Raw genomic sequence first — 25,819 nt, forward strand, 5'->3', positions numbered from 1 at the left:
ACAGCCTTTATTCTTAAAGATATCCTTCTTTAAATAGGTTATCACTAACAAGTCACAGCTGGAGTTACTGCAAGCACAGAGTGAAGACTGTGGGGCTAATAAAAAGAAATGATTCACGCCTCATTTATGTTCACTTATGTTTTACATTAATAGAAACCAATAATAGGAACCAGTTACCATAAAAGTCATGGACCGTAAATAACACAAATGGCAAATAAGTATCATCTAGTACTTTTCACAGCTGGACAGGAGGATTGCTATATTTAAAAGTAGTTAATGGATTTTTATTGGAACTTTACTTTTTAAAGGCACAGCACCAAGATCTGGAGATCTTTTTAAAGGTCCCAGCAAGCAAATGAGCATAATATTTACACTTCTTGCAGATATTTTCTTTTTTCTGTTTTCAAAGTCTGCATGAAAAATATGTTAATTTTAAAAGAACACAAAAGTCTTAAAACAGAATGAAAAGTGCTACTACCCATGAAAGACTACTTACTATTAGAACAGGTCATCGGAACTAGTCAATAGTGTTCTAGTAATACATAATCTGATGATCGTTATAAAGAAGTTTCAAATTTATAATAAAAATTGAATATTCTGTTACAAGATGTTTGCATTAAGTGGAAATATAGAGGAAGGAAAAAAGGCAAGTACTATTACCAAATAATACCAAGAAAAAATATGTTTAATTTTAAAAGTAGGCTTTCAGAATATTGTATTATTTCTTCACTGAAAAGTATTGACTCATATTCCTCCAGTATAAGGGCCAAATCAGATATCTAAGCAAGGGGTTTTCTTCATCTTTAATTTCTGAAACCTAACTAGGAGGCAGATACAGAAAAAACCCAGAGTCCATAGTTTAAATAAAATTACAACTACTAATAGAAGGAGAGGGGGAAAGGATGTAACTAAGCAAAGGTCTCTCAAAATAAGGCTATGACATCACTAATGAAAACAGAGTATATACATTACAATACTGAGATAATTCTAAACATTCCCTAAAGATTTTTCTTTTCCTCTGAATCATGTATTTGAAGAAATTTAGTAAGAAATAGGGACCTCAGGTATGTATCTTAAATGGAGGCCTCTAAAAAGTCCATGTGTCTATTTGCATTTTACAAGATTAAGACTTGTGGAAACTCTGGTAGATTGGTGCTTAAAAAAAGTTTTCAAATTGACAATGCTTGTAAGTGTTCCAAGCATCCTGCTTCAAAATGGAAATATTTATGGGGAGGTTAGGCTTTGAAAAGAATGGTAGGAGTCAACCAACGTTTACCCTGAAAGAAACTCACACACCTCTATGATCTGTGTTCAGAATTTGTACTGAGTAGCATAAGTTTTCTTGGTACCAACTGGTTTGCCAAATAATGGTTAGCAGATCAGCACTCTTACTACTTCATCATAACATCAGAAGTTTATAATAAAAAATACGATCTGCATTAAATTATGCGTTCCTCACTGTCCCCATTCCACAACAGATAACAGCATGCAAAAGATCTAAATGGTAATGTGCATTCTGTTATTAACACCTTTTAATAAATAGATGACTAATTTTAGCATTATCCGTGTTTCTATTGAACTATAATTCTAGTTAACTCAGTAATAAAAATTATAGATCTAACTGATGTAGAAGCATCATTACAACCTTTCTTTTAAATACACTATCTTACACACACAGACCTTACCTATTAAATGCTAGATACCCATTTCCCTAAGAGAAAACTGAAAGATAGTTAATTTTTTTGTTTTAAACATATATAATTGACACCCTCATATAAATCATCCAAACCTAGGGGCAATAAAACTTTTAGATACCTGAAAAAAAGTAACAAACGAGCCAGGCAGATACTAGAAAAGGAAGCGTGATGCCAAAAAGTGTTACCACAAAGAACACAAGTATATATAGTAATTAAATTTCTTTTGGTCACACCAGAAAACTTTAAGGATGATGTGTTCCGGTGGGTTTTCATTTCCAGCTGTTTCATCAGCTCAAACCAGTGTCCTTTTCTTAGACATACAACCCTAAATTGTCAAAGTGTTGTGCAGGGATTTAGCCGTGTGACTCCCATTAACATCAATAAGAGTCGGGCAGCTAAATCCACGCACTGTGCTTTGAAAATTTACCCCACAGTGTACATCCCAGGGTGCTGAAAGGATTAAAGTATTATATAGTAAATTCCCTCTTTGAGGTGCAGAAAATAAAAAGAACTCTTCTGGTTTGTTCTAAAAGGCTATCTGGGCATGATTGCTGTGTGTGTCTGAACTTAGAAAGGTCTATAAAATATTCCAAATCCAAGCAGAAGCTTGTAAGACACTTTGTATACAGTAAAGCAATTTTTGCAAGAGCATTTTAACAATGGAAGAACTGTGAGTTCCCTATTTATTTAAAAGCCTGATTCCTGCACCATCTTCAGTAGGCAAAAGCTTTCCTCTTTCTTGAGAGACAATGCAGCCAGTCACATCCTGCTCAAGGACTGTCATAGCCCCCTTAGTCCCAGAAGGTAAAGCTATAATGTCAAGTTTATGTCAACTCCAAACTCCCCAATCACCCAAACTGCCTGTTGGCTCACACTTTGTCTCAATTCTAATGTGAGTCAATGAGGTCGTTCTATGAGGAATCTCAAAGCAGTCAGGATAGGGACAACACAAGGAAGGAAGGACAAAGGTGGAGAACTGCCCTGAAGTTGATTCTTACTGTTATAAGCAGTGGGCTCACCTCTACTTCTGCAGAGGCATTCTCACAGGCCTTCTTAGAATCACAGAATCACAGACCTTCTTAGAATCATAGAATCATAAAGGTTGGAAAAGACCTCCAAGACCATTGAGTCCAATCTTTGACCAAACAACACCTTATCAAACTAAACCATAGCACTAAGTGCCATGTGCACTCATTTCTTGAACATTTCTGGGGATGGTGACTCCACTGGTTCCTTGGTCTGTCTGTTCTAATGTCTGACTACCTTTAAGTGAAACAATTCTTCCTGATGTCCAGCCTGAACTTTCCCTGGTACAGTTTGATGTTATGTCCTCTTGTCCTGTTGCCTGGGAAAAGAGACCAGCCCCCACCTGTCTTACAGCCTCCTTTCAGAGAGTTGTGGAGAGCAATATTGATTCAGAGAAGTAAAACACCATTAAAGATATATATATATATATATATATATATATATATATATTATATATATATATATATATATATATATATATATATGCATTGCTTATTGCTCAAGTTGTTACATTCTGCAGATAGGTCATAGTTTCACTGGAAGTTGCTAAGAAGGACTCATTTAGAAGTATTGTCTTTCTAAGCAAGACACAAATAAGGAAATTTAAATATAGAATGGAGTACAAAATGGAAAAGTCTCAGAGGTTCTAAAGATGTTGTGTCACTCAAAGTAAAACCAGCATGGAAAGTGCATGCGTGACCTAAGTAGAAGCTTCAGTAGACTGGGCAAACTGAAAAATTCTTCAGAATAGAGGGAAACTCAAAATATTACTATCCCTAAAGTACTTGTATAAGGCACCTACTGGCAAAAGCTACATGTCATTGTACTGTCATCAAGTGTGGAACACAAAGTTCTCAAAAGAAGAGAGAACGTTCCCAGCAGGTTTTGATAATAAAAGGGGAAAAGCTATTTTGCCATCTTGTGAGACAATCACTTTATGCATTATCTCACAGATGTCCTAACTCTACAGAAAAGGAAAAAAATCTACCTGCCAGATATGGTGACATCACATCTGAAGTTAAAAAGGTAACATCACTGAAGTTAAAATTGACACTATGACAGTTAATAATGTAAGCTGGGTAAATTGGTTGTGATGGAGCAGAACATTATTGTTATTAAAGCTCTCAAACATCTAGTGGACACAAGAAAGCAGGAACGATTCTGAACTGAGAGGATGCCTCAGTCTTCATATGGAAAACAATTGCAAACTGTGGACAAAATTATCACAACTGCTTAATTTTTCCTATCACCTTTCATTTCTCCTTTTTTTAATGATTTAAGATTGGAAATTAAGAATTCTAGCTGTCAATTATATTCAATTATATCAGGTCATATCTTTGAAATATCATAAATTACCCTTTTTTCCTCAAAGGACAAAAACAAGATATAAAGAATTAATATTTCCCTATTTCTATGTAACACCTGGATTTCTTTTTTCTTTAAGTCAAATCTGTGTCAAAGACTTTATACCTTCAATGCAAGCACTAGATTTATATTTTGAAAAAACATTCACAAAAGGGATTTTCAGACTTGATGGTCCAACTCAAGATATTCTGTGATAATCTTTGATAAAAGATGTGAGCAAAAGGTGCCGCAGAGTCACTGGAACATGTTACCTGAGGTTTCTGTCTGTCAGCAGGTAGCACAGGCAGTGATGTGACAAAAGCTGGAGGCTTTTTACAGGTTGGCCAGCCATAGAGCTCGTCAGCAAAGGGACTCTTCACTTGCTGCTTTCTGTGGGTCAGTGGCTTTGACTGCCGCAGCAGCAGTTCCATTGGATCAGGGGATTTCCTGGATGGAGAATTGTAGACACCTGGAATCTGAGCAGAAAACGGGATCATCTTTGACTTCAACTCATTTAAATTTCTACATAAACTATGATCAAAATCAGACAGTGGCACCTGCTACACTTTTAAAAGAAAATCAGTCAAGTTAAGAGGAAATAGTTAAGGAGAAATAGAAGAGATTTTTTGGAATATCAAAACCCAATAATTTCTTTTTCCCAACAAAATGTCCACAATAAATTCCTGAATAGCTATTACAATGTGTTTAGACTTAATAGCAGAAAAGATGTGAAAAACAAATATTTAGCACAATGATTTCTAAATTGTGACTAAAATAGAAAGGTTCATTTGCCACTGAATTTGATTTTATTTTTTACATCACTAATTGTATGACTAGTGTGGTATAATATAACAATTACAGATATAAAACACATATTTCAAATTCTGTTTAAGCAATCTACATCATTAACAATCTGTGAATATCTAGCAAGTCAACATTTTGTGACAGACTGTTCCCAAATCATACCTATCTATGTAGGTATTTTATCAGTTGTATATAAACAACTCCCAAATAGACATATGTGAGTATACTGAATTAATTATGAACTGTTAAATATGAGAATTCCTTTTCCATATTGCACAAAGCCACTAAATATCCCATAAAACAGATGACATATCATTAAAATATACAAAAATTTAAAGATGCTGGGTTCTTTAAAGATAATTGTATTTTCTTCAAAGGTATACTAAAACTTTTAAAGTAGACTTGCTCAGAGAAAATATATTGTCCTTTGCATTTATCATAATACTAATTACTAATAAACCTTGAATAAAAGTAGTAGGGAAGGAAATTGGTTTCAAAATGCAAGGAAAGTTAAGGAAAAGAGTAAATGTTTAAATTCTTATATTGCTCTTTTGGAGCACTACTGAGTACCCATGAGAAAACTGTGTAGGGCATCAGCCTCCTCATAAAGTATTAAACTCTAGGGGCTGAGAGGACAGAACTCTCCCCAGTGAGCTCTAATACATTTTTCATTAACATATCCTATTGGGAAGTTCCAGTTTCCTGCGTCAAAAAATTAAATAAGGTACATATAAAGCAGAAGGTCTAACAGATACTTTTTTAAAAAGTATTCAGCTTATTCAAAATAGTGTTGGTCTATTTAAAATTTTAAAAGATACATTCTTCATGTCTAAGTTGTATGGGTCTAATGACAATTTATTTTGGTCCTCTGTTATTTGTTCCCCTCTTAGAGCATATCCTACAAACTATTTCATTAATGGGTAAAATGTACAGTGGGAAAGAGGACTTGAACAGAGGTAAGTGGTAGAAACATGTATGACAAAAAACCACTGGCTGTTCCTTCAGCTCCTCAGGATGTCAAATTAGAATGGCAGGGATCCATGCTTCAAACTGCAGGCAAGCAGAATTGCTGGAGTGAATGGGAAATTCCAAGTCCATCTCTATGATCTGTGAAGTCCAGCTGCAACTTAATATTTTGTTCTGCAGATCTGGCTTGTACTCACATAAACATCTCATAAAGTCACAGATTCTCCTCATGCTGATATTATTTTCATAGTACTTCATGCATTGTTATATTGCAATTTTCTTATTAGCCCAGTGGAGTTTTGCCTGTGACCACTTGGTGGTCTGTAAGTGCTACATAAAGACAAGTTCCGTGAGCTGTCTTGGAATTTATTGCACTCTCCCACAATTGTTGAACACAGTTACACCATATACTTTTTTCACAAGTTCTCTCAAATATAAAATGCCACAGTCACCACAGATTCCATACAAACGGAATGCATTAGAATCACACAAATAAGATCCCTTGCTGGAGATACACAAACCATCTCTATGCCATGGTCATTATACCACTGCACTCATTACCACAGCCTTTGGATCTGCCTACATTATGAAAAAATAATTTTTTGCCCTCATTATGTTGATGTCAGTAAATAGAAAAGTAATAACCTTTTTCACATATTTCACTGAACTCTTCACTGTGTTGTTGCTTCATTTTTCCACCCCTTCCTACACCATCCATACTCAGCTGTGGAGATTGTCTTCTAGCCATGCCACAAGCATGCAGAGGTTCCCAGCCATGGGGAGAGACCCTGCTCTCATGGTATGTCTGTGAAACATATTTTATAGAAAGTCACAATGGCACTGAAAATTTAAATATTTTCCAGAAGAGAAACATCTCCATGCTCATCACTGAGCATCAGGGTGATCTGGAAGAAAACACAAAACTCTAAGGCATAATAACATCTCTCTAAAGTTGGCAGGCATGGATTTGTTGATTGGTAACAGATCCTGATCAGGGCTAAGTCTTCCCAAAATTTACACTCATTTTTAAGCCTTTTCTTGGGAAAAAAAAAAAAAAAAAAAGCTGAATAGCAAATTGAGGAGGAAATCTTTTATTTTATTCAATTATTTCAATCTACATAACACCTGTTTGAGGTTTGGGTTTGTTTCTCTAAAGGGTAAAAATACAGTATCTGAAATAATTTAAATGTTCTTCCTCTGGAGAATGAAATGCAAGAATAACTTTAAAACAATGTTCTGTCTAGGTATGTCTTTTAGTCACACCAAGAGATAGTATGTCTCCATGAGTAAAATGGCTTTCTGAAACTGCATTTTGCAATCTCTATTAAAATACTGTGCATATTCTATTTTGTGCTTCTTTGATTAAATGTTTGGCAGTAATAAAAAACTATAGTTCATAAAGGGTTCAAATACTGTGAAATGCTACTGAATAAGAAAGAGCACTAATAAAATTGGCTTTTAGCACTTTTAATGAAACCAAAATTAGCCATAATAAATGTGGAAATCTATTGATTCAGTGTCTTTGGAATTATTATTGCTGAAAAGATGTCTTAACAAAGAATCATCTTTTGTTGCCCTTTTTTTACACACTCTCAGGTTAAATGCATGCAGATATTATATCAACTATGAAAATGGATTTGTAATTTAGAGAGGCCAACCAGACGCTTTAAAAGTTTTTGCTTCTTCTACAGATGAAACTCTTTGTAAGATCTGGGTCAAAATTGATTACAAAGCGCATGTTTAAATAATGATTTTTCAAGCAATCCTTGTTAATTACTTTACATTTTAATTATATATGTTGAAGTATTCAACAAGACACATAACAAAGCAATCAACCGAGTTAGTATCTAGACAGATAAAATTAATACTAATTTATTCTAAATCCCCCAAGGTTTGTGGTAAGGTTAGGCCCAGATTTAAAATTGGTAAAGTATGGTAGGAGAGACAAGGGTTGAGTTTGATTCTACTTTCCAGTTTAGATCAATCACTGAAAAAAACTGCTTCCATTCTTTCTTAAAAATATCTCTGCAAATTTTAGCCTTGTTTTTGGAATTTCTTGCACTGTGCAATGTGGTGATGAATACCCTGTTCATTTTGTCCTCTGCAGGGAGCTGGCAGTCTACAGAAATCTAAATATTTGGGGGAGTAAAGCCTTTGGTATTTAATACATTTGAATATCTTCTTGAGACAAATACAATGTATTAAAAGCATTATTTCATTTTGTTTCCCTACTTTAATAAAATATTCTCCCAACCACAAAACCATTGTACTTAATACTGCTTTTTCAATGGTAGAACAGTATTTGTCTTGGATATTACCCCATACTGTGATTTCAATATTTTCCCCACCTTTAGTCCATAAGAAAATATCTAATGCTCCAAAATATTATCATAGATTACAAAAACGTACCTCTGGTCTGCAGGGAGAATAACATATTTTTCTGTACCCATACTCTTCAACACTAAGAAGGGTCTCTGTCAAAGCCAGCTTTCAGGACTTCATTTCCAGGAACAATTTTCTAAACTGACAAACACTATGGGGAAATCTGTGCTAACTGTTAAAAAAACTTACAGCTGAGTTATTTGCAGTACTGTCATGCTAACTTCCACCTCAATATGACCAAAGAAATCTCAGGAGGGGACTCTGCTAATAGCTTCTTACTGACCTCCTTACATCAAGCCCTTCTGGTGAATGGTGGCCCAGTGGTGAATATGGCAAATGAGGTGTGAAAGCAGAGATATATTTTTTTTTAAGACGATGGTTCCGACTTGTCAGGGAAAATAAAATTAAAAAAAAAAAGGAAAAAGAAAGAGTGAGAGAGAGAAATGAGTTATACAATAGATATATTTTCCCCTAGAATTCCCTGCCTAAGACCTTCCATCATGGAAACCCAAGCGTGACCTGGAATATTAATTGCATCAGGTCAAGCATACTGGCAAATGTACCATTTGTTACGCAGTCATCCTTAGCATTACATTAATATTTTGAATCCTTCTGCTTTTCTAATACTCTACCATTTCGTTTTCTCCCAATCATTTTCTTATCCTTATAATTAATGCTCAAATATAAAGGAAGAAAAAATCATAAGGAAACAAATATTAATTTAATAAACATTAGCAAGGAAAAGATTTAGGGATTTTATGGTCTGAATTGCTTCCACCACTAATGCTGTATTTACTCAGTGCTAAAGAATATCCATTTTTGTTTTTTCCTGTTTATCACTTCAATCAGAGAGCAAGAGTTAACTCTTTCTGTCTAAATTATTGTTTTTCCAGAATAAAAGAAGAAAATTATTAAGGAGTTGCCTTGAAAGCTAAACTATTAATTAAGGCAGCAACAAAAGAAATTGAAAGAAGGAAGAGAGAAAGGAAAGAAACAGGTGCAGGTAGAAGGGGAAAACCAAGGCTGTGTTGACTATGCTGGACAGTACATCGGAAAGATTTGTGATCCCAAGTGGTATAATAAATCCTGAGCAGTTTAGATTCTGCAACTTCCAGTTAATAATTGTTTATTTATTAGTCTTCTTTCCTACTTCTTGGCTGAGCTTTTGAAGTCTATGTAAAAAATTGCAAACCAAATATATTCTAAGATACAGCATAGCTATTGTACTGCAAATAATAATACCCATGCAAGATTAAAAATTGACAAAGTTGAGCTGAAGATAAATTGCAAGGATTAAATCAATAGAAAGTGTGTTCTGATATATTTACATATTTTTACTGTAACTTAACTAGGCAATAATAAAGACATGCTCTGTTTTAATTGCTTTTTTCATATCAACTCTGAATGGCTGAAATAATCAACATATATCATGAATATAAATGTTTAATTTAACAGTCATTTAATCTTGAAAAAAACAGCTTTGAGGGAGGAAGCTTGTGCAAGTGGTTGTCACAGTAAGAACCTAAATAAAGTGCTACTTTCTTACTCTGGTCTTTTAATGAGGAGTTAAATGAGAAAGAAAAGACTTCAACAAAATAGGGACTTAACTTGAAAATCCTTTTTTGCTCCGCTGTATTTTGCAAAAAAATCTAAGCAAGCTGAGAGGAGAGGTAAGAGATCTTTAAAAGCCATAAAAGTAAAAGCATGAAGGAGAGCTGTGAATGAAATATTTGCTAGAGATGGGATTGCTGAATCAACACTGACCAGTGCACTTCATCATAATTATCAGGACATACTACTGCCAGGGGATTTATAAAAATCCCACTCAGCAAATAATAGCCCTGCTGTTAGGAGATAGTTGGAGTGTTAACACACTGTCACAGTCCAGCGTTTAGTAAGATATTCAACATTCAATTACTCTTGCTGAGAACTAAAAGGAAACATGATCATTTCTCAGCTACAGCAGTTACGCTTCCACAGGAATTCCAGTGAACAATCCTGTTAATCCCCAGATATAGCTTCTCTTGCAGGAAAAAGAAATTCCTTAAAACTCTAATGATTCACAAGGAAATAAGTGTTTATATAATGCTGCAAACACATCTGTAAAAGAGAAGGAATTTTAAGTTTCTAACTAACTAGCTTTTTACAGACTTTCAGAATATTTCATATTTAGTGAAAATAAAACACCAAGACTTTATATGAGATTTTTTTTAGAAATAATATCTTTATAAAATCTGTAAACAATGTTCTAGCAACAAGTATAATAAGACTGTCCATGAATTCAAATTTGAAACATCAAAATATTTTAGCTTCAATAGAATATATTCTACTAGCAACAATCTGCAATTCTTTAACTAATGTGAACAGAGTTTTGTATTAACAATTAGAAATACACTGCAAAGTTGATGCAGATGTTGGAAAAATGCCATAGTATCGTTTAACATTCTGGTTTGAGATAAACATGCCTGACAACAGGAAGAATTTCACCCAGCTTTATAAATGTAGGTTCAGTTCTCACTGAGCTAATGCTACTACTCAGGCCTGATCCTCTAATCCCTGAAATATATACTCCCAGAAATTTCATCTAAATAAGAACCAGAGGACCTAGCCTGTTATTGCACTTAAGGTATTTTACCTTTCTTTGACATACTGCTTTTATGAAGAGACTGAAGAATTCATAAATGAGTGATGAGTAGTGTATTTTCTTTCAAGTGGGATTAATAACCTGCCTTCTGCTTAATATATATTCTGTTTAAACAGAGTAATAGAAACATTAATTATTGTTATTCTGCCTTCAGAAAAGCTTGGTTCAGTCCTTTTAATCTGTGAAATGTTTGCTTGATCTCAAAATAATAGTGCAATCACAGTTTAAATGCACTTGTATAAGGAAACCAAGCAGCAATTTTATGGACTGTACAATGAGGTGTTAAGGAAATATTCAAGTCCAGTATCCTGACCACAGACCATAAAAGCAACCTCTAAACATGCAAGGCACTAAGTTCAATTGCAGGAAACAACACTGCAATTGAGTCTCCAAACAGGTACCAACTGCTTGGTCATTGAGGCATCAAGACAAAAAAGAAACTTAATCTTAGTTTACTGCATGAAATATTGTGGCACAATATTCAAAACAGAGTGGACCAGCAGATGCAGAGGCATCCCAAAAATGCATCCACCTTTCATTGATTGTCTCTCTGACTGAGGCTTACTCTGTCAAATCTAATTCTAATGCAGGCTCTTGATGACTTGACTAGATCAGGGATAATAACTTGAATGAGTGAGTGATGGCATGGGAAACAATACTCTTATGATGAAGACACAATACAGGGAAAGCATATGCAAAGTTCTCTTACTGTCTTCTCATTTGACTTCTGATTTCAAAACAAACAGAAAAATACAATTTAATTGCTGAATGGTTTTATTTTAAAAACAGGAATGAAAAATTCCATTTATTGTTAAAATTTTATCTTTAAGAAGTGCTAGGCTGAAATGGGATAACATACAAATTATAAGAATCTCTGAAAAGAAACCTGCTTCTATAACCACCTTGAGTAAGTGGGAATTAAAGACCTTAGTCTGAAAAATAATCTCTGAAGGTGAATTTATTTTTCCGTGTCTCAATAACTGCCTGTAAACTACAAATAGTATTGATGCTACAATTATTTATCTTGTGAGAAGTTTTCAGAGCCTTAAAACACATACCTGCATATTTGATATTACTTACATCTTTAAAATTAAAATTCCATTCATTGTCATAATGGAAAAGAATAGCTTTCTACAAAAAAATCTACTTGCAACTCAGTCCTTTTCTAACTCGATTGAGAAAAATCCTTATAATGATACCACTTAGATTGTTCTAAGTTGTAACATCAGAAGTTACCCGCGACATATCAGAGGAGAGGAGAAGCTCTATGTATCAGGTAAAGATGGAAATCATATGGAGATTTCCTTTGTCAATGACATAATTGCTAAATAGAGCATTGTTTTATTCCTCAAAACTGCATAGGTGCAACCAAAACAATGTAACGTTTTTTTCCTTGAGCCTTAAGTCTGTTGCATTGTGCATCCATGTGAGTATTCCCTCATAGACATATATGCTGACAGATTTATTAAGCAGTAAACCTATGGAATTAAGCAATGAGTAAAAACTCAGAATGTGGCAGAATGTTTATCAAAGTAGCCTGCAATCAGACCTATAAACAATGAGGGGAAGGTTTAATGAACAGTAGTAATATTTTAAAGGGAAAGAATAATCAGGGAACAGAAGCATGTTAGTCTGATTAATAAAGGTAGTCAGAAATTAGTAGAAAAGAGTGAAATAATCAGAAAAAAAAAACCCAAAGATGAGGACTTTATTAAAAGATTGTTGAAATGGAAAAACTGAAAGCAAAGCAAACAACAGATAGAGGGAGATGTACAGTGTCCGTGATGTCCCTTGCAGGACAGACACAATTCCCAAATTACCAGTATATATCAGATACTAAACTAAAGCACAGAATATTGAATAAACAGTGGAAGTTAAAGAAAGAACTTTACCATTATGCTATTCTGTTGCCTAAGAGCTGAAAAACAAAAGAACTGGTGCATCACTCATCTTGAAGTCTCATTAAAGCAAGGATACCATTAGTGCCACTTCTTAATCAACAGGAAGGTTTGCTGTTGAGACATGCATGGTATTTTATCTTCATGACTTCTTCCACGCCATTCATAACCTCTCTCTTATGCAATTATCTCTTACTTAGCATGTACTTCTCCTAATATAACAGGTGAAAAAATTACCTGATCTAGTCCATAGCACTCACCAGCTTGGTTAAATAGCAGATGGACTACTATGCATCAACCAAATTTAAACCAGTAACTATTTCAAGAATGTCAGTGGAATTCCATCATTTCTGAATGTAGCTTTGTGAACTATTTAGTTGATGTTGTGCTGCACTGTGATTTCCTTGCAGTATAGATTTTTTTCTTAAATGTTTTTACCATATCCTGCGAACAGCCAGCATTCAATATATAACTCATTCTTACTGACCCTGCAGCAGTCCAACCCTTTTGCCACCCCAATTGACAGTAATACACAAAATGTGGTCATGTTTTTCTAAGATCTCAGCATGTACACTTTTTGATAGATCACACAGCTTGTCCTTTAAACTCTGCCATTAATCCTACCCACAGGAATTGAGTACAAAGTTTGTTGTCTAGAAAAAATCCACACAAATAGGGATTATGCAATTCAGATGCCAAAAAAGACTGTTTGAATGCAGGGACCTTCTAGCAAGTGGATTTTTAAATTACTAAGGCTGAAATTCTCAATACTATAATATAGGGTAGATACAGAGATGTCACTGTGCTATAATATCAGGCTTTGTGTGATATGGGTAGTAACAATCTCTTTAGAGGAAGCTCTGAGAAATATTGTCATATCTACTGGGACATATCTTTAAAAACTAAGCTTGCATAGCATCAATAAGAAAACAGTACTCAAACTACATTTTATTGTGTGTAAAGCACTTTCTAATGAGAGATTAATTTTTTGTGTAAACTCTCATTTCTTTGAACAGTTAACCAGTTATTAAAAAACTGAAATGATTTTATAGCAGGCAGCCTTTAGAAAAAATAGAGTTTACAATACTGTCACAGATAATGCTTAAAAAGTTCATTTGCTGACTGTCTTTAAGGAATAGGAAGTGAGTATCTTGTTTTTGGAAATACTTTCACTTATCACTTGTGCTAGGCTGAGACTTCAGAGAAGAGTGAATGGGAGAGAAGTACTTTTCACTGACACTGGGAAGAAACACATCTGAAATAGTTCAGATCCATGCATTTTGCATAGGAGATAGGTTATGGTGTCAGCAGATAGCACTTCCATACTCTAACCACAGTTACCAATTTCTGGGCATGAAGATCACCATGCTTACAATCTTAGTTTTGGCCTTGACTGTAATTGTCCTCCCCAGGGAGATAACCACTATTTCCTAGAGAACAAAAATGTCTGATTGAAAAGAAAATGAGCAAAACAGGAAAATCTATGGAAGCTGAAAAGTTTGTCACTAAATTATTTTGGCAGTAGGTGCACCAAATAGCTTCTGGAGGTGTATTTTGTCTTTCAGCTCTTTCCCTCTTTTTTACATCACCATGATAGTGTGTTGAGTAGCAGAATTACAGTTCTGTGTCCTCAAGATTAGTTATCCCAAAGGGCAAGAGCTGGACTCAGATTCTATGAGAACTAGAGATTTTTGATTGTGTCCGCAAATCCCTTAACAGCCACTTTTGGAATTTCGAGCTGGCGTTCAGGCACAACGTCTTTCAGAATCACAAACAGCTCAGTTACTGGCTTCTTTCAGTTTACCTTACTTTGTCCTTCTTTCTGACAGAAACATTAAGCAACATGAACTGAGATCCCTTCCAAGTGAACTGAGATGGTGTGGACAGTGCCCCATGAGGCACAAAATTGGAATGATTTTCCGAGAGTGAATGCCTGTGAATAGACTGATACATCTGGCTTCCAATGGGAAGTGAATACATGAGGAACGCTTGCTGATTGAACAATGGGAATTGTCAATTCCAATTGTTCAATCAGCACAATGGGAATTGTCAGAAGAAAATAATATTTTATAAAAACAGAACACTGCAGCATGTAGTGCCTCACATACAAGTCCAATTTAAATGTAGCTGCAAGCCTGTCTGAGAACTAAGAAAGCTCACCCCCTTCTCTTTAATTTAAATAGGATTTTCCATAGTACAAGCTTTGGAAAGTACTCAGAAACATCTGACTACTTGGCAGAGAAATGATGAGTGGATATTAAACACCCCTGGATAGGTGGGGATGTTCATTGATTGAGGCACCTAGAATAAAAAAAAAAATTGACTATTTTAGTTCATCTTCAAGAAGTATTAGTACTTATAATGAATGATAATTTCATCCCTGGAATGTTTTAGAGACAGGATAATAAAATTACAACAGTAAAGAGGGAGGAAATAAAATGTAAAAGGTAAGAGCTAATTCATTCTTCATGCTAGCTCAGTCCTTGGCCTTTCCTGAACAGACACTGCCAATAGTAACAAATTATGTATAATCATCTTGTGATGTGGACTGTTCACTCGGGACTAAGCTCAAATGACCAAACTTGCAGCCTTGTCTCTTAAACTGTGGATCTGAAGATCAAAGGCTAGGGCTTTATCCACTGAGTCCTCACCTTTATAAGAATAAAACTGCCAGCTGTCCAGAGACAGAGTGGATGTCAAACAGTGTCATTTTAGACCAATTGTTTTTCAAGTTCTTACAGGACAGCACATTAGGTTAGAGGCATATTAATCAGTTGTGTCTCCTGAATATTCATTAACCTGCTCCATGAAGGATTTTGTGGCCTTTTTCCTTTCTCACTTAGAACATTAGACATTTAGACCTTAATAAGTGCAGTAACTTCAACAGAATTAACTCCTGCTTTCCAGTAATGTGAAAAGGGGACAAAGGCAGTCAGCATAATGTTTATGAATTGCCATCTCTGTAGACAGGAAAAATTCAATATATGACTACTTAAGAATTGAATAGAATTTGAATTTAAAATATTTTACTCTGACAAAAAATATTTTACGAACTGACAAATGCAAAATAAATATGTAAAATTTATAAATAAATATGGAAACAATTTATATAAGTGATATTTTGAGATCTACAATAAATACAGAAAATCAAAATGAAACTGTTATTAGAAAACAAAGGATGTTTTTACTTCCTTTATATTCAAAAGTCCTAATAAAGAATCCAGAGAAGTTTGCTTAATGGCTCCCATTAAGCTAAAATGGAATTGCTTATGGAGGTACACAGAGAGAGTAAAAATGGAAAAACTCGGTTCTCATTGCTGATATTAGATCTTTTTACTGTTACTCACTTGAGAGTAATTCATAGCAAACATTTCCTTCCTTCTCACAGAACGTTATTCTTAAGGTAGGTTTTTTGGCCTTTTTTAAAATGTTTTCTATAGTGCTAATCTATAAGGGGTTACTTTCTCACATATTAACATCTCCCTGGAAAGAATCATCTCAGTCAAGACTAGTTCCATTCAAAATACTTTCTTACTTTACAGCACCAGCTATAATATTCTTACAAGTAATTCTTTACAAAGCATTATTTCAATGGGAATAAATGTGGGCCAATATCAGCTACATACCAGCCTTGACTCAATGGACAGATGGTGACACACTCAAGCAGGCACTGAAAACCAAATTACTGTGATCCAAAAAGAGAACTCATGTCTTGCTGCTAAAAGGAATGCCATAGTTTCCAAAACTTCTACAATGAATAGGGCCTATTATTACAAATGGACTTTGTTCTTCCCTTGCAGGTCAAAATTACCAGGATCTTAAGAGCAGTATCTGTTCACAAACTGCCCAAGGACATCAGGAAAAACTGTCACCTTGCTAAAGAGGGCTGAAAAGTGATGGACTTTTCAGTGTTGCTCAGAGTGGCAGAGGCAATCCCCAGAACCAGATGAAATTGTGGAGAAAGAATAAAGCACTTCACAGTTGCACATTCTCCTGTGACAGAATATCAGAGACAGCAAAGCTGTGAAATGAACATGCATGAGCAAACAACACTTCAAGGAGAATGAGTGAACCTGATCTTCCAAGGAAGCACAACTTGAGAGCTAGTGTTAGTGCCAGATTTCTTAGCCCATTCTCCCTGTGTAGGTTATTCCTTTTCTGGGTATTAGGAGAGGCAGGAATTGAAGGAATATGGAGGCCAAAAATAAGCATCTAAATAGTACAAAAATAGAAAGTTGCACAGCTAAGAACTACAAGTCCTTCAAGTACTGTTCCCTGTAAACTGAGAGAGTATTCTTGACAGTAATTATATTGCCCCATTGCTTCATTTTATTCCTCTACCCGTGCTGTTGGCCACTGTCAAAATAGGATGCTTGGCAGAGAAGCCTTAAGTCTGATTCAGTCAGGTCTTCTAAATGGGGGCTAACAGAAAGGAGATGCTATACAAAAGTCAGGAGTAGACATACTCACATAACAGCATGATTAATTTTCTAAGGTCTCAATAGTTAAAGCATTCAGATAGAACAGAAGCTCCCAGAGAACAGAGGAGCAGCATTAGCTCATCTACTCTCAGCATGATTTATCACAGAGCAGGAGGTGCAGCTTTAGAAGAGAGGCTGTGACTCAGTCCACCAGCCACAGCAATGATAAGCTTAAGTGATGCATGTATAACATCCCACCATTAACAATGGACAAGTATGTTCTTCAATTGTGGGACAAAGCTTTCACCGTTTTGCAGATCAAAAGAAATTTGGCTTCCTGGACTAATTGTACATTTATTTTGTGTGACAAAAAGTATTCTGTTTATCTGTTTAGAAACAAAAGAAATGGGAAAAGAGAATTAAGACTCTCACCATTAAGACCTCACCCAGTATTGCTTGCTATACATTAAAAACTATAAAGGGGGAAAATCTGTTGCTCCATTGATTCTCCAATCCTCTCCTCAGTGACAGAAGAAAATGTAATAGCAGAAGGCCTTTTCAGATGTGGGACTTGGAACACTTTTTCCACAGGGCTCTGCTCCTGAACTCAATACTTTACAGGACACCACTTCTGCTCTGTATTTCAGTTACCACTGGCATTTGCTCCCCATCCCACTGTGGACTTGCAGGTGCTGATGCACCTGCTCCCATTCACAGAATCACCTCTGCATTGTTGCTTGCTTGGTCAGCAGATACTGAAAACAACGCAGGTCTACATTCTAGCTTGATACTGGATCTCTGGGTTTAGACGGTCCTACTCCTGACTCTCATCACCACTGTAAGACAAAAACCAACTACAACATTTCTTGAAAGGCTGCAAATACTAATGACAGGAATAATGCAACCACATATTTCAACACAAGTGGGCTCTTCATCCCCATTTCTGCAAAGTGCCATGAATGTATTCAGTGCTTTTCTCCGTCATTGACTTTAAAGGTCATTTGTCAGCACTTGGCAGGGGATGGCCCTCACTACAAATGTTGGCCTTGAAAATATGACAAAGAGAAGAAGTAAAAACCTATTCAATTATAGTGAAGGTTGTTAATACAGAAAAAGGAACTACAGGAATATAGAATAATAATCTGCATAGGTAAATATGTTTATAGTGGAAAACCACATTTAATAAGTAGTTTATTTATTATTGACAGTTTGGGAAAAAAAGGATCATTACCACTCTAGAGGAAATAGCATACTGTGATTTTGGACTAATAAGAAGAACTTATTTATTTTAAATTTCATATGTCAATAAGAAATCACAATTCAGTTCATGATAAAACAGATAAAAATGAAAAAAACAAATTTTTTTAAGAGTAGGAAATTGTGAGAAATATTCTTAACAAAGACAAAGACCTTTTATATTATGTTCATCATAAAGTCAAAAATTATCAGCCTGATAAGGTAAAAAACACATAAGAAAAGGATTGTGTTATATAAAAAAATTAAAACTGGAAATACAGAGAATCCTATTTTTAAAATTGAATTTGGTTTGGAAGTCACAAGGTTGCCACCATATAGAATTATTCCTTGCTGTATTTTACATAGGAATCTCTTGTACTAAGCAACCCAAAAGTGTTTTTTCTTTATAAAGTAACAGTTTATGAAGAAATAAATGCTTGAATAACAAGTTAACTCATGAAAAGGACAAAACACTAAACTGATCATAGGCCATGCTATTACATCCATACCAGACATCTCTGTACCTTCCTGACACTCACATTCTTCAGCTTTACTTATTGAAAGTAAAACAATGTTGCCAACTAGACCACACCTTGTATATAGATAAAGATATAGACATAGATTTTGATAGAGATATATAGATATATAAACTCACTTCTGAGATGTTGTTGTGGGCTTCAGCTCGGGAGACAAGAATGATAATTACATGCCTTTCTTAACAAAAATTGAGGAGCAACAACTCCTTAATTCTTTTCTGTCAATAAGTAAGCACCCTTTTCTCACCCTTTTTGCCTATATTAAAACAAAAATATTCCAAATGATAAGACATATTTGAAACAATTATTGCAAATAGAGATTTTTAAGTGCTGTCTGTATAACCTGTCTGAACACCTGCAGCCTTGATGCATGAGGTGGCTCAGCTCCATCACTGAATCTCAGTGCATATGGCAGGAAGGGGAGGAGAACCAAATTTGGCAGGTCATCTCTATAGCTTACTGGCCTTTAGGTAATGCATGACTCTACAATAAATCCAGCTTATCAATGTCCTCTTTTAATTTGCTATGTATTCTGCTTACAAATGATACGTTTTCTTAACTCACTCAAAAGTGTTGACTTTTGCTGCCTGTTTCTACTGAGACATGAATGGTCCTTGCTCAGTAATCAAATTTACTGTTCTTTGAAAGCAGCAAGATGTAGCTGTAGCCAGGTCAGAAGACCAGACATTTAGAGAGCAAAATGTCAGGCACAAAGCATCAAACCAGTAAATTCCTCATGGATTTGATATCTTATCAAGATATCAAATTCTACAACTATGTGGACGTGTTTATTATCGACTTCACCATAAGTAGTTAACTTCAAATATATCTTTGATGATTTTCAAGTTGTCTGTAGGTTTTGCATTGATTTACATTTACTTATGTTTTGAAATACTACCTACAAAAGAAGACAGCTCTTGGAGCTCAGTTTTCTCATAAAGAAAAATTTCTGTGGGCTCTGAGTCTCAGTGCTTACAAACCATCTCAGCAAGCAAAACCAAGAATTTTTTGTTCTGCTAGCTAAATTCTAATTCTGTAAAATTAGTAACTGAAATTCATCAGAACATAACAGTAACTGCTGCCCTCTACCAGCAGTCCTCTGTGGCTGAAATTAGGAACTACTTGCCATTCTTTAAAAAGTGTTGCCGCTTGCTAAGCCTGTATCACTGGAGGTGAGCTGAGCTTACTAAAATCTTACTAGACCACAAGTCACTCCATGTCACCAATCTGACAATTTTTGTACTCCAGGTAAGCATATTAAATGCATGTGTTTATATAAATTGCACTGTTCAAAACACAACTTCCCAATTTTCTACAGTTTAAAACAATGTAAAACACTGTGCAGATTATTTTAATATCCTAGATCTATATGTGGAAAAATAAATTATAGTGAGCTAATTTCAGTCATTAACTAGCTTCCTTGTCTAACAGCCATTGAGATAACTTTTATGATATTTTTTACTGCTTTAAAAAAAAAAATGTAATTTATACATTGAGTTTTCATAACTGAGATCTAGTTAATTAAACCACATTTCTATCTACAGGATATATCACAAATAATTCCCAAACAGAAGGGAAGATTAAACATTTTGTCATGAGGTATAGTAGTATTTTTCCTGCATTCTTTAGGATTAGCAGTTCTTAAACACAGATTATGATTAACAACTTTAAAAAAGTAAGCATTAAGTTCATACTAATATTTCATGTTAATTCCACATCTCTATGTACAAAGAACAATCAGCCACCACACACTTATGGAGACAAAATCCTTTTTTTTTTTTTAATGAAAGTTTACAAGAGGGGACTAAAAAAAAAAAGGCAAACTCACAAGCTTTACAAATCATATCAAATTTATATATTAGATATATCTACTGGCATGTTTATCTGTCTGTTTAAAGCAACTTCCATAAGAAAGTTTGGAATATATACCAGTAATACTGATACAAAATTAAATAATAATAATATTTAAGATGTATTAGGCATTTTTGAGTGAAAACAATCATGCTAAATAAGCTGATTCAGGAAGTTCTAAGAAAAGCTTTAAATGAAAACCTACATTTACAATCTCTCCTAAAAACAAGCAGAACACTGCACCAACCTAAGCATTAGCTCAATTAAAAAGGGGGGAAAAAATGAAATCCCTTCTCAGCTTAATAACTTGTTAGTTCTTGACAAGTGCAACAACACAACAATAAGCCAGTCAAAATGAGTTTTTAAAGCGAGGTTATGCCCTTCATGTTGTGTTATCACAGTGGCAGATCAAACTGCTGACTTGGACTCTTTCTGCCAGCAGTGCTGATGCTGCCTCTATGAGCTACTGTCACAGAATAGTCATGGTACCTGCTCTTGCCTATAGAAAAGCACTAAATTGAACTCGAAGTAGTGTCTTTGTGATATCTTTTCAACAAGTCATGTCCCATTCAGCCTGCTAGTTTATCTCTGTCAGGCTGGGGGCCCAAGTGGTTTGCATGAGCTGTCAGGGACAGGTCTACCAACCTGCTCAGTGCTAAGGAGGTAATGTGTCTTTCGGGCTTGGTATTTCTTTTCCTTTTCTTTCTTTTCCAGGTCTTTCATTTTCTTTTCTTGTTCCTTGATTTCTGCCTCCTCTTGAAGTTCAAGCCTGTAATAAAATAAGTCTGCTAACTATAACATCAAAAGACATGCTAGTCTTCTATTTTTACTTTAACCCTTTCATAGCTTCACAGTGTTTTGTTCTTATATATTGGCAGTATACTGACGCCACTGGAATGTAAAATTACTGTTCTTTCAGTTCCACAGCAGTAGGATATCACATGGATATAACTAAGGAGAAACAGGATTAAAAGGATCAAAATTAGGAACAGTGTATAGGTTCACATTCCTTACAGCTTGATAAAATAGTATTCATGTAAGTCCTTTTATTTGCCTTTAAGTGTCATTCTACTTTGAATTTCTCTAAGTGGAAGCTATTATAATATAAATACGGGTTGTTCACTTATGTTTCAGCTACTGCCTTGCGACACCTCCTGATCTGCAGACAGGGGAGATTTTATGGAATGAGATGATAACAGATATGGGATAGGAGATGATATTCACTGCTTGATCCTTGAGTAAGGCTGAGAAAATACACACAGAGGAAAACGGGATGGGAACCTTTCATGCACACATTGTCCTTAGGAGATGTTTCCTGGCATTAGGCTCCTTGCACAGGTCATTTCTGCTCTGGTTTGATGAGAGCTGTAGAGGCCACCACAAGAGCCAGGAACTGAACTGCTTCATGAAGCACTGCACTACAGAGGTGTGCAAACACAGCGAGCCATCTAAATGTAGATCTGTGCAGAAAACCCTTTCATCATGAAAGAAATATGAAACTACACCTAACATCAGGTTTCAAAGAATGGAGAAAACTCATGATTTCAACTGAATGTTTATAGGAAAACTTGAACAGAGAATAGGCATAGATTTCCAAATCGATGTTGTTTTTTTTTCACAGAGCCAGGCTTGCCATAAATTATGCAAACAGTAGAGTGAATTAATGTTCTATTAGAAACAAAATTCTGTGCTATTGTGCATAGTGTATGTGTATAGAATTTTTTGACCCAGTAAAAAAAGGTTAGTTTGATTAACATTTGTTAATTTTGTTATTACAAAATGGCTAGTTCAAATTAACCTGCGTGCCAAATAAACCAAGCATATTCAGTCAAGCATTTAGATTGCTAAAATGTTTAATTAGGTGAGTAAATTCTAGTCTTTATGTTTTCTAGTATGTGTATATACAATAAAATAAAAAGAAAAAATATTATTCACATAAGTAAATATTCATCATTCAAATATTCCTGCAAAACAGATTATTTAGAGGGGTCCACATTACATTAATAGTCTCAGTTGTTTCAATGAGTACCAAAGAAGACACTGTGAGGACATGGGTCCAATCATGTCAAAATATGCATATGATATGAATAATCCCATGGAAAAGTAATATTGCTACCAAAAGTGTTTTTTAAGATTGTGCCTCAGACTTACTCTTAATATTTTAATTATCCTTAAATTAGTTCATCAAAATACATGAAAGCTCAATAATTGCTTTATAAATATGAACACTGAAATCCCATTCTTAAATACAAGTTGCAGTGTAGAACTTATATTTGTTTCATGCTATCTTTCAAGATTTTATCAATTAAAATAAGCAAAATATTAAGTAATTAAACCTTTTATTTCAACTGTAAAATAAAAATAGAATTAAAAGGAAATACAAATCAGAAAAATGCACAGGTATTTTTGAATCTTTGAAAATATTTTTTGTTGCAGTTTACTGTTAAAGGCTGCTAATACAATATTTCATACAAGGTTACTTATGAAGCACACTGACGTTTAAAAATCACCATGCTATGCTTTTGCAGCAGTGTAATTTTTTTCCAACATAAGATTAAATTGCAAAATAAATGAATTACTTAGAGTGGCATGGCCCCCATTTTGCCACCCTTCTCTTGAAAATTGCTTATTAATATGAAAAAAGAAGTTGGAAAATAGCCTGTTTTACTTTATGCATAGCGTTCTGGGGCCTCAAAGCCTGCAGAGCCAGAGTAGCTGCACATTTTAGATTGTGTTGGCAAGCAGTGACGATGACCTTTCTGACCTGCATCTCAAGGCTATTATTAATCGCTAAGTAACCTGGTAAAGCCAAACAAATTTGTTTCCATTGAAAGGATCTCTATCTGTGTCTGAGAATTTGTGCTGTACCAAACAAACCTCATTAACTGTGTCCATTTTTGACAAAGAACTAGGAGTTGGAGAGATTGGCGACCTTTCTTTGTCCTCGAGGTACAGATTTCAGAGTCACTACATGTAGGTACATAAGCATTTTTTACTAGAAAACTCTTTGTTCCATATCCATCAATCACAAACAAATGAATAAATAGACAATACATATAGTATAAACATTGGTCTTTTATTTTATGCCTCTTTACCTTCAAAATCAAAGTGTATGATCCATGGTTTACATATTTAATACTATTCCTTTTTGATTACAGAGCCTTCTATTCAGCTTTAGTACGCTTACCTACAACTGGTGAAATAATAATCAACCTTCTTATATACTGAGGTACTTCTTCCTAACAGTGAATGTGGAAGCTTTTTGATTTAGAACACAACTGGTGATAAAAACCCACAAAAAATGTCAAAGATATAGATTTGTATTGCAGAAATAATGATAACGGGATGCAAAATGTTTCCCGTTTTCATCAGTGGGAATTTATCAGATTGCTTTGAATGAATCATTAATAATCATTACTTGCTATAATTAAATGAAGTCTGAAATACTTCTTGAAGTTCCATGTAATTCATGATCTTTTTAGACAGTGCTATCATGATGATCATTCCTGATAATCACATACCCTCAGTAATATTTGTACCATAATCCATGTAAAAGTTTGAGATTTTTTTAAGCAGTTATAAATAATTTTCAGCATACTTTTGCAGCAGACATATTTTGTCAGTTGTTCTAAAATATCTCTATCAGGAATTATATTGCCCTGTACAGTTGTACAGAACATGCAGACAATTCTGTCACAGGGATAATAGCTCCCAGGATGAATCCCTCCTGAGAGGCAGTACAAAATAAGTGTTCCAGTCCAAACATTGCTTGACTGGAAACACAGATATTTTAGCATAAATATAGATATATTTTCAAGCTATTTGAACCTGAAACTTTCATCTCTTTTCCCATACTTTCAAGCACTTGAAAAGGAGCAACAGAAGCAGAGAATTTAAAGTAGTTAGATATGAATATACTATTTCACACATTAGCAGATTAATACTAACATGTCATGCACTGTGCAGGGGTTTCACTGTTGCCATACAGAATAATGTGTAGAAGGATAAGTGATACTAACAACACAAACTTAACCTTCCAAATGCAGCTAGAGTTCCACATAGCTTACATGGAAATGTGTTCACTGGGAAGTTTCATGCTTGGGCTCTTTTACATGTATGCCTTTCCAGAGAAAATAAATCCAAATTCTATTAAAGTTAATAGGAAATCAGTGGAAATTAAATGATTTTTGGATTAAATCAGCACACTTCCTGACAGCCTTCTCTTTGTTTGCAAATATGATGGGTTCATTGAGCAACCTTTTCTCGGGATATATGGGTATCATCTCTGTGACATTATGAATACTAGCTGTGATGCATGACACTATGTGGATTGTGGACCAATTTTGCATCAGGATGAACCTTTCCTGGTTCAGTGTGAAGTGGGAGAAGGCAAATTGTTTGACCTGCTTTTTTAAAGCTTCAATAAATTTTGCAGGAGAAAAAGAGTTCTGTAAATGCAAAACATGCTTTAGGGTATTTGATAATCTTGTTCTATTTTTGTAAGCAATCTGTCTGTTACATAGTTCATAGCTGGAAAAGTACTGCTTATTAAAAAACTCAAAAATTGAGTAATTATTTTAGCACATAATCTTTTTTTTAATCTTGAAGCCTATCTCAATATATTAACAGCATCTATTTCATCTTCCTACAAACCTGGCTTTCCATATAAGTTTAGTCCAATCAGACTTTCTTCCACACATGTTTTATGGAATAGCGTTGTAGGAGAATTATGTGGATATTTTAAAAAATGTAATGTTTTAACATGATCTGAAAATTATTAAACAAATCAGAAGAATATCAGTGTTTACTATAGCAAGTTCAGGATGCATTTTTTTACCAAAAAACATGAGTATACTGGCTAACACAAAGTGTGTTGTCCTTGTCATAGGGAATGTTTCATGCTTTTGAAAATAGGCATGGGATTATCAACACATGTGCTCAAAACCGACAATTAAAAATGATCTTGTGTAACAAATCTGTTAAGTACCTACTGAATTGTTAAAGATAAAATTAC

At 34.7% G+C, this 25,819-nt stretch overlaps 1 protein-coding gene across 1 annotated transcript in view; it reads right to left on the minus strand.

Moving 5' to 3' along the window:
- The window catches only part of SPATA17 (spermatogenesis associated 17), an 86,313-nt gene that overhangs the window by 30,053 nt on the left and 30,441 nt on the right, over window positions 1-25,819 (minus strand). The window contains exons 6-7 of the mRNA XM_018921252.3: window positions 21,451-21,574; window positions 4,340-4,543 (exon numbers count right to left, since the gene is read on the minus strand). Coding sequence (XP_018776797.3) covers window positions 4,340-4,543; window positions 21,451-21,574 — 328 coding nt within the window. The remainder of the gene's footprint in view (window positions 1-4,339; window positions 4,544-21,450; window positions 21,575-25,819) is intronic.

Source organism: Serinus canaria, chromosome 3 (genome assembly GCF_022539315.1).
Source record: "Serinus canaria isolate serCan28SL12 chromosome 3, serCan2020, whole genome shotgun sequence".
NCBI lineage: Eukaryota > Metazoa > Chordata > Aves > Passeriformes > Fringillidae > Serinus > Serinus canaria.